Consider the following 9003-nt stretch of genomic DNA (forward strand, 5'->3'; position numbering starts at 1 on the left):
ATGTTGCTTAACACAAAGCCGTGCAATGGAAAGACCTGGCTGTTGTAAAGTCTAAATGCATTGTCGGCATCGCAACAAGAAATCTAAAAAGATTGGTATATCTTTTGCTCAGTGGACTGTAAAAGTTACATACTTTAGCTTCAGCTCAATTTCTCCATGTTTTCTTTTGCTCCATCTGTGCCATTAACATGCTGCGGTGCACAAAAAAGACGGGACGTAAGAAAAAGGAGATGACAGTGATAAGCTTTCACAGCCCAAAGGTGATGAACCTGAGCAGAAAACATGGATGGCCATGGCAGAGATGAGAAATGATTTTCAGGTCGCTCTCCAATCATACATAAGCTTTCCACCTCTTTGCCTTCTTTTTACCACTGAGAAGTGGCAGGCAGGATGATCAAGGTAACACTTTGCAGGAATTTCATCTTGAGTTGATGATCATGAGTGAAAAATAAAAGGACAAGATCACAAAATTTGCATGGAGAGATTCAGTCATGACAAAGGTTTCCCTTGCTATTGTTATTGTACAAGCTACATAACAACAATACCACATAATGTGATCGACATTACAAGCAGTGGATAATACAGTTTTGCATAGCTTGCCTAAAATCAGATTGGTAGATCAACTCAGAATCCAATTTCGGTGGATCCGATTGGCCGATGTCGATCCTTCCAAAAGCAGGCATCCGGTGTCAGCTTCGCCGATGGCCTCATTGGCTCTGACTTGCATCGCGTTAGCACTAGTGGCCCATACACAGAAGGTGGCACCGGAGTGGGCACTGCAACCGCATTGCCTCTCAACTTCTTCTCTGCCTCTGGAGCTGAGGGTGTTGCCGGTGGAGGAGGAGATGGTGGTGGATGCAGCTGAGGTATCTCCAGGATCGAAATAACACCTTCCTTGTTCCCCATGCTTCTGTCACTATTGATCCCATTGTTTACCTCGTCATTCTTTGCTTCATTCAGTGTAGTGCTTCTTGTGTCATTGTTGCTGCCTGCCGCCGCAGCAGCACTTGTGGAGGTATCAGTCATGTTGCCAATAGCAGCGGTGGCTTTAGAAGGGTGCCGAGGACGATAATTAGGGTGGTGAAGCTGCCATTGTAGGAAGTCGTTGCTGCAAACCCAAGTTTCTTTGGAAACCTCCATGGATAACTTTGGCTCATACATCATTAGGAGAAGGCACTCAGGCAACGCCATGCTCTTCTTCTCCGGCTCTTTCTTCTCTCCAGTCTCCGATCCTACTGCCCTTTCCCCTCCATCTCGATCAATTACTTCACTGTAGTCCTCTTTTTCTTCGGCACGAGGAGAATTTTGAGCCACAACCTTGTTAGTTGTTCCTTTCTCTTTGGCTGAGAATTCTTCTTTAGCCATCTTATCTTCCTTCTCAATGGAGAAACTCCACCTCCCCTTGGCTTCGCCGGAGAAACTTGCTCTCCTTGTTTCCTTGTCACTGCTGCAGGTCGACCTCCCCACCTCCCTGTCAGTGGAGAAGCTATGCCGCCGCCTGTCCCTCTCTCTCGAAGCCGAACTGCGTCTCTTGCTCATCTCCTTCGATCTGGAAGAATGCCTATTGGATCTCCTCTCTTCCTTTTCCATCGCAGATGAACAGCTACCGTCTCTCTTTCCTTTTACATCTTCCCTTCCTTTTGCTTTCTTATCCTCCAAGGGAGTCTTAATTTCGATCTCTGCTTTCTCTGCATCAGTTACAGCTAGTTCTTCCTGAGTTCTCGATCGATCTTCATCTTTGCTTGGCTTCGATTCATCAGGAACGAGTGGCATCGTCTCTTCTTTTGCCTCTTCTGCTATCAAAATCGCAACTTGATCACTTTCAGATTTCAGCTCCTCTTTAGCAACTTCAAAATCCCTCTTTTCTCCCTCTGATGCTCCATCTGCACCATCTTCCTTCCCTTTCCCGTCGCCCTCTTCCACGCGCACCTGCATCGCTGGCGACTCCCAGAACCGGCTCGCCAGTGCGGCCATCTGCACCGGATCGGATCGACATCTCATCAGAAGTAGAGCATTCTTGGGGGGAATGCAAATGCTAACCCTAGCTTCCTCCTCTTCTTTAATTTTCCCTTTCTCCAACACCATCACCACCTCTTCCCTCATCTCCAGCTCCAAATCTTCACCGTCTATGCGCTCTTTCACTAGCGTCGTCGTCTCCCTTTGCTTCCGGTTATCGACTACCATGCTAACCATCTCCCTTCTCTTCCCGTCGTTGCGGTCGGGAGCCACCATCAGCCACCGTGTCAACACGGCGCCACAGGAATTCGACCTCTTTTCGGCTTCCTTCCCTTTGCCGGACTGCAAAGAGGAACACAGGGATCTTCCGCTGCAGGGGGAGAAGCAATTGAACTCCGACCCGATCGCCCGCAGCGCCTCGCAAATGCTCACAGGAAGCTGGTAGGCCCACCTCTGGCTCCTGATCGGAAGGCACTCGCGCACCCCGCCGATCCCCTCCGTCCGCCGGAAGCTGGCCTCGATCTCGCTGCCCCTCATCGACCGCGACCGCATTGCGACGCCCTTGCCCTTGGCGGCGGCGGCAGCAGCGGCCGCAGCGGCGGCGGCAGCCTTCTTCTTGCTCTTGACGCGGACCTGGCCGATGCAGGTGACCTTGGGCGAGGAGGGTTCGGCGGCCTCAAAGGCGACGCCTTTCCGTCTCCCCCCGACCACCGAGGGAAACATCGGCGACTGGCCGCCCTTGACGCTCCCGCTACTGCGGAGTCGTCGGCTGAGCGAGGAGGAGAGCGACGGCCCCGCCGAGGCCTCGCGTCCGCGGCCGGGACTGAGGACGGACTTCGAGGACGGCTGGGAGCCGAAGCAGAAGAACAGATCCCGACCGCGCATCCGGCGGCGCGAATGGGGGTGGTGCTCCGCTCCGCCCGCGGACGAAGAAGCCTTCCGCCGCCGCCTCATCTACGCACTTAATCAAAGAAAGGGAAAGGAGATGAAACGGGCGTTCGCCTTGGGACTTGAGATCGCGGAGAAGCTAAAGATCCACAATAAACAAAAGGAATAAATAAACAAATCTAGGGTTTGCTACTGCAGCACAGAGACCATGGAGATGACAGCAACCCCAACACCAAGCTGCTTCAGGGGAGTGTGCAGACCAAGAGAAGAGAGCGACACAGAGACAGCAAATTAAATGGCGCAGCGTATTTCCGTCTCACAAGCGCCCTTGCTCCTACTCTTTTATTACAAAACTGCCACAATAAAAAAAAAAGAAGGCTTTTTTAATATTAGATTCGCAGGAGATTTTGTCTGCTTGCGATCGCATGGGTTTGACAACGGTAACGCCGAATAATTAAAGCACAACCGGACGTCGGGTGGGGCCCTTGATCCGAAAGAAAGAGCCAGGGACTGCTAAATTTAGGATGGACCACTGCTCATAATTTCCACCATGACAGAAAAAATAATTTTAAAAAAATTATGCCCTACTTACTATTTGTTCAAGTATTAGCTAAAATTATTTTAACTTTGTTAATTAAATTTAATAATTTTAGAAAGAATAATTAGGATAAGACACTCTTTTAATATTTTTAAAATTTATAATGTCTTTTTTTATATAATAAAAAAAATAAGAGAGACCCTTTCAATCAGCCACATCTAACATTTTTGAAGGAAAAGGATGCTTCAAAGCATCAACATGGTCAAAAGCCAAGTGAAGTTTTTTAATTAGTCTTTAATTGTTTATATGCAAGGCTTTAATTATAAAAATCAGTTTAAGGTGGCAATTATCAGTGATTAGGAAGTAGTAATGCGAGAAAGAGAGAGGGCACATGGGATGAGGGGGAAAAAGGGGAAAGGAAGAGCAGAAGGTTCCAAAAATCTTATATGAAGGTTGGCACGTGAGGAGGAGGCGGTGGACAGCTTATTATTATTATTATTATTATTATTATTAAAAAATAGAATAATTAATAAATTAATTAATCAATGGGTAGGTTTAGAGAAGGGTAGAAGAGAGGTCACGCCTCTCATTGTTATCGTAGTCTATAAATTGTAAGGTTCAATAACCATACTTTTGTTTTATATATATTTTATCCGATTAAAATTTTTTATCGGTGACTACGATAAATTAGAAAGCACGGACTTCTAAGATATTTAATTAATCACGTGTAGAGCCTAATAATTGTACAGTAAATCCGAGGGGATTTTTTTTCTTTTTTTAAACGATAAAGTAAATAGTGACAAGGGCTCGCTCATATTCTCTCTCAAACTCTTAGAAACTAAGTTTAGTATAAAAAAATTAAATTATAGAATATTTTTAGTACTCTTTGATATATGTTAATCCACATAGATTCGTGAGAAAACATCATTTTAAAATTTGGGCTGTCTCGATAAAGTTATTGCTACCAAATTAGTAGAGTTTGTCATTTTGTTATTTCCACTTTCTTAGAATTTTCCTTTAGCATTCATCAGTTTGTAATTACATATAATTCTTTATTGAAACTAATTGTTTAAGTGCCTGATTATTTTATGGTTGATGCTCATTTTGGTGTCCAGCTTGAGTTTGAATCAATCATGTGATTATGATGTATAGTGCCATATTACATGGTCCTACATTTGGTGCTAAGTAAAATCGTAAACTCGATCGTCTAATTATGATAAGTAGTCCACACTTCATCTAACGATAAGGGAGACTTCAAGTCATGACAATCGATGTCATGATGTTATTGATGTAACGGCCTACCAAGAGTTTATTCCTAAAACATCAAACATAAATAGTGTACTTTTTCTTTACTTTAAAATTTGTTAAAATATATATACTAAGAATTAAATTTTCATGAGGCAAAAATTATTCTTAGGACATTAAATGAATTGAACATTCGGAATAAGTTTGGTATTCGACTAAATAAAAATTTATTTATGTTCATTTAATACAATGATCATATGAATAAGTTTGAACAATTCGTTAAACTAAACGAAAAAACTTGAACACATATGTGATCAGCTTGTTAATATTCATGAATATTTATTAATAAAATTTTTATTAACATGTTAAATAAATAAATAAACTTTTAAAATGAACAAATAAATTTGTATTATCAAACTCAATAACCAAGCAAATAAGATTTAAATATAAAAGTTTTAAATAATCAAATAAATTTGAATTGAGAGTTCAATGACATCTAAATGAACCAAGTTTAAGTCAAGTTTGAACTAAGTTCAAACTCATAAAAAAAAAACTAAGTCAAACTTGAACAATTATTTTAATAGCTTGATTCATTTTAGGCACGAGTTACCTTAACTTGGCTCGATTACCTTATCAAATAAGTTTGAATATCCAAAAATTTAACGCGACTTGACTCATTTACCATCCTAATTGTTCTACTACAATTACATTAGTGAAAATTACATCAATGTAAGACTAATATTGCTCACACCTATAAATGCTAAAATAGTGAGAAATAAGAAATCGAATTAGAATAAATAAAGAAGTAATACAATATATCCACTTACTATATATATATATATATATATATATATATATGAGCTACATAGGAGATGATCCCTTATGAATAAGGTTGTAAATGAATTGGATGTTTGTGAACAAGTGTATTCTTCGGTTTGATAAAGTTCATCTATGTTCATTTTATATATATATATATATATATATATATATATTTCACTGTAGCAGTGTCTCATCATTTTTTTTCCTATTGTAACACCTCTATATATATTTCACTGTAGTAGTGTCCCATCATTTTTTTTCCTACTGTAACACCATCCTCCCAAAAAATAAAAATAAAAACCTTCATCTTCCGTTTCCCTCTAAAAAGCCTAGACGCTATGAACCCGCCTCCTTCGAGCTCCCTCTAGCCACCCTTCACCGTTTTCATCGATCAACTCCCTCGGTGCCGACTTGCCTTGCCTCGCTTGCCTGCGACTATTCATCTACATGTGCACATCCATATTCTACTGTCTATCTTTTAACTCTCTACTCCTGTCTCATCGTAGGGGTTAAGGTTCATCACATTATAGAAGCTACCAAATCGTAGCTACTACAACATGTTAAATCCTAAAATAAGAACGTTGTAGCATCTACAATGTGTTTATCACACCAAGCTATAGCAACTATGATTTGGTAATTGCTATAATATTTTGGTCACACCACGTTGTAGAAACTACCAAATCGTAGATACTTCAACATTCTGGTCACGCCACGTTGTAGCAACTATCAAATTATAGCTACTACAATATTTTAGTCACACCACGTTGTAGCATCTACCAAATCATAGCTGCTACATTATTCTGGTCACACCAGCACGTTCTGATCAAAACTAGCTAAATTATCATTTTATTGTTCAAAACTAACATTGTAATATATCATTTTATAGAATTAAATGACATCTAGTACATCAACATCTCACAGAAGCTCTACTTCTCGTGCATACCATAAGAAAATACAAAGGAAAAGCAATGACCAGTACGTTCTAATCAATATATGAGATATGTTATTGTTGAGTTACCTATTATCATGTAATGCTTAAAGCTAGTTCAGAATATCTACTTCTGGTGTACAAGCTTGAATCTTTGTGTTGCAACAAGACCTAGTTTAGAATTTTAGATAATTGAAAAATATGACATTTCCTAGCAATGGAAGAAAATGGCGGTGAGGGGCAGCTATACATTCCTCAAGTTACAGATGATCAAAAGCCAAAAATTGGGATGAAATTCTTATTACTAGAGGATGCATTTTCACTCTATAACCAATATGCACGAGAAGCCAAATTTAACGCAACGATGAACAGTGGTAAGAAAAATAAGAGGATAAATGAAGTTGTTTGGAAAACATTTATATGCTTTAAAGAAGGTGATACAGATGATCAACAAAATAAATAGGCAAACGAGGATCAATGAAAAAAGGAAAGAGCACGTGGTGAAGTTAGAACTGGTTGTATATCAAAGATTTCAATTGTCAATAAACAAACTGGATCTAATTAGGTTGTCACTAACTTCATGGAAAACCATAATCATTCACTCTTGACTCCTTCAAAGGTGTATTTGCTATGCTCACATTGTAATATTTTGATAGTAAAGAAAGCATTGACTCAAGAGTTTTCAGAGGATAATGTACCAACTTATCAATAAATATGATTATTAGAGATAGAGTTTGGAGGGCCTTAGAGGGCAGGTTGCATAGAAAGAGATATTAGAAATTTTGAGAAAGAACTAAGGGATGAACAAAAGGGTATTGATGCAGAAACATTGATCGAGTTATTTTCATATGAGAAAAAGAAGAATTCATCTTTTTCCTTTGACTACGAGACTGATTCAGATAATAGATTTAGTAGGTATTTTTGGGTGGATCATATATTAAAGATGGCATACAATGTATTTGATGATGTAGTTATATTTGATATAATATATAACACCAACAAATAAGGGTCTATTTTTGCACCATTTGTAGCATTAATCATCATGAGCAGATAATTGCTTTTGGTTGCGTCTTATAAGTGATGAGAAAACTGAGTCTTTTGTTTAGCTGCTTAACAACTTTATACAAGCCATGCTTAAAGGTGCACCAAATGTGATCATCGCTGATTAGGATCTTGCTATGACGAAAGTCATTGCCCAAGTTTTTCCTCAGGCAGTGCATCAATATCGTTATGGCATGTACTTACCAAATTTCTAGATAAATTGAACCTTTTAATTTTTTTGTGACTACTATTAAAGCATAAAAAATGTTATTGGAAAGTCTACAACAGATAAATTAGATTCATGGGAAAAGGTTATCAAGTGTGCTAACTTTGAGAAAATTGATTGATTGTCATTAATGTACAAATTGTAATACAAGCGGGTGCAAACATATTTTAGCCATGTATTTTGTGTTGGAACGTCAAATAGTCAAAGATCTGAAGGCTTACATTCATTTTTTAAGAGATATGTCTTAAATAAGAACTCATTGATAAATTTTATCACCCATTTCAATAGGGCATTGAGACACAAAATGCAATGAGTTAAGTTGCTTACCATATTAATATGAATGAGCATCATACGATTAAGACAAACTAACCAATGGAAACTTAAATAGTTAAGGTGTACTTGAAAAATAAATGAGTGGAGTTTCAAAGTCAAATGAGTGAAAGTTATGATTATTATATGTAACAAACATCTATAGGAGTTGAATTAGTAGTTTACTATGTAATGAAATTTTAAAGTTGTCCTTCCTCCAAACCAAGGGTCCTTGCACATGATAAACAAAGAGACTACATATTATGTAGCTGTAGCAAATTTGAGATCGATGACATTTCGATATGCGTAGATTATATATGTTATTTTGTATTGTTTAAGCACATCTTACTGTATTCTTTACCTATGATCTATGCATTCACACTCTTAATCATGTTAATTTTAGCATAATTACTATTTTACGTTTAGATATCTGCTCAGTGTTTGTTTTCATTTTCAGAAGCAATTTGGAGCGGTAAAGGATTCAAAAGACACAAAAGAAGACTTTTAGAGTTAAATTATACCTAGCCATGCCCTGAGGCACGACCAGGAGGAGCCCCTGAAAGAGGTCATGCCAAATAGCACGACTAAGGAACCAGAAAAGTCATTGGCCGTGTCAAATGGCATGACCAGGAAGAAGAATTAGCACCAGACTAGACACGACCATATCTCAAAGTATGGACAGGAGCCAACTCTTGCAGATTTTCAAAGTAGAAATGGACTATGTCATCCCCTGAGGCACAACAACCATGTCTCCACAAAATCAGAAAATACAGATTTAAAGAACTAGTCGTGCCAAATAGCATGGCCTAGAAGGTGAAACAGAGCAACCTTTGCTCTAACCGTGCCAATAGGCACGACCAAGAAGCCAGAGATAGCTTTGGCTATGCCTAATGGCACGACCAAGCTATTTAGCTAGAGCCAATTTGGCTCCGGCTATGTCAAATGGCACAACCAGACACCAAAGACAAGTTTGGGCATGCCAAGGGCACGACCACCTTTTGCCCTCACCTCTATATAAGGGGCACTTTATCTCCTTGGAGAGGGAGGAAAGTT

General features: G+C 39.3%; 1 protein-coding gene across 1 annotated transcript; it reads right to left on the reverse strand.

Annotated features, from left to right (window-relative positions):
- Nucleotides 1-492: 492 nt before the first annotated feature.
- On the reverse strand, nucleotides 493-3163 carry LOC122041198. The gene is made up of 2 exons (XM_042600807.1): nucleotides 3052-3163; nucleotides 493-2917 (listed from the first exon to the last, which is right to left on the reverse strand). The coding sequence occupies exon 2, from the start codon at nucleotides 2908-2910 to the stop codon at nucleotides 625-627; it is 2286 nt and encodes a 761-aa protein (XP_042456741.1). The 5' UTR covers nucleotides 2911-2917; nucleotides 3052-3163; the 3' UTR covers nucleotides 493-624.
- Nucleotides 3164-9003: the final 5840 nt, after the last annotated feature.

The sequence above is a fragment of the Zingiber officinale genome, chromosome 2A, assembly GCF_018446385.1.
Source record: "Zingiber officinale cultivar Zhangliang chromosome 2A, Zo_v1.1, whole genome shotgun sequence".
Classification (NCBI taxonomy): domain Eukaryota; kingdom Viridiplantae; phylum Streptophyta; class Magnoliopsida; order Zingiberales; family Zingiberaceae; genus Zingiber; species Zingiber officinale.

What these genes read in the sequence shown, in the direction of transcription:
- LOC122041198 (XM_042600807.1), bottom strand. Translation starts at nt 2,910, where the DNA reads ATGAGGCGGCGGCGGAAGGCTTCTTCGTCCGCGGGCGGAGCGGAGCAC.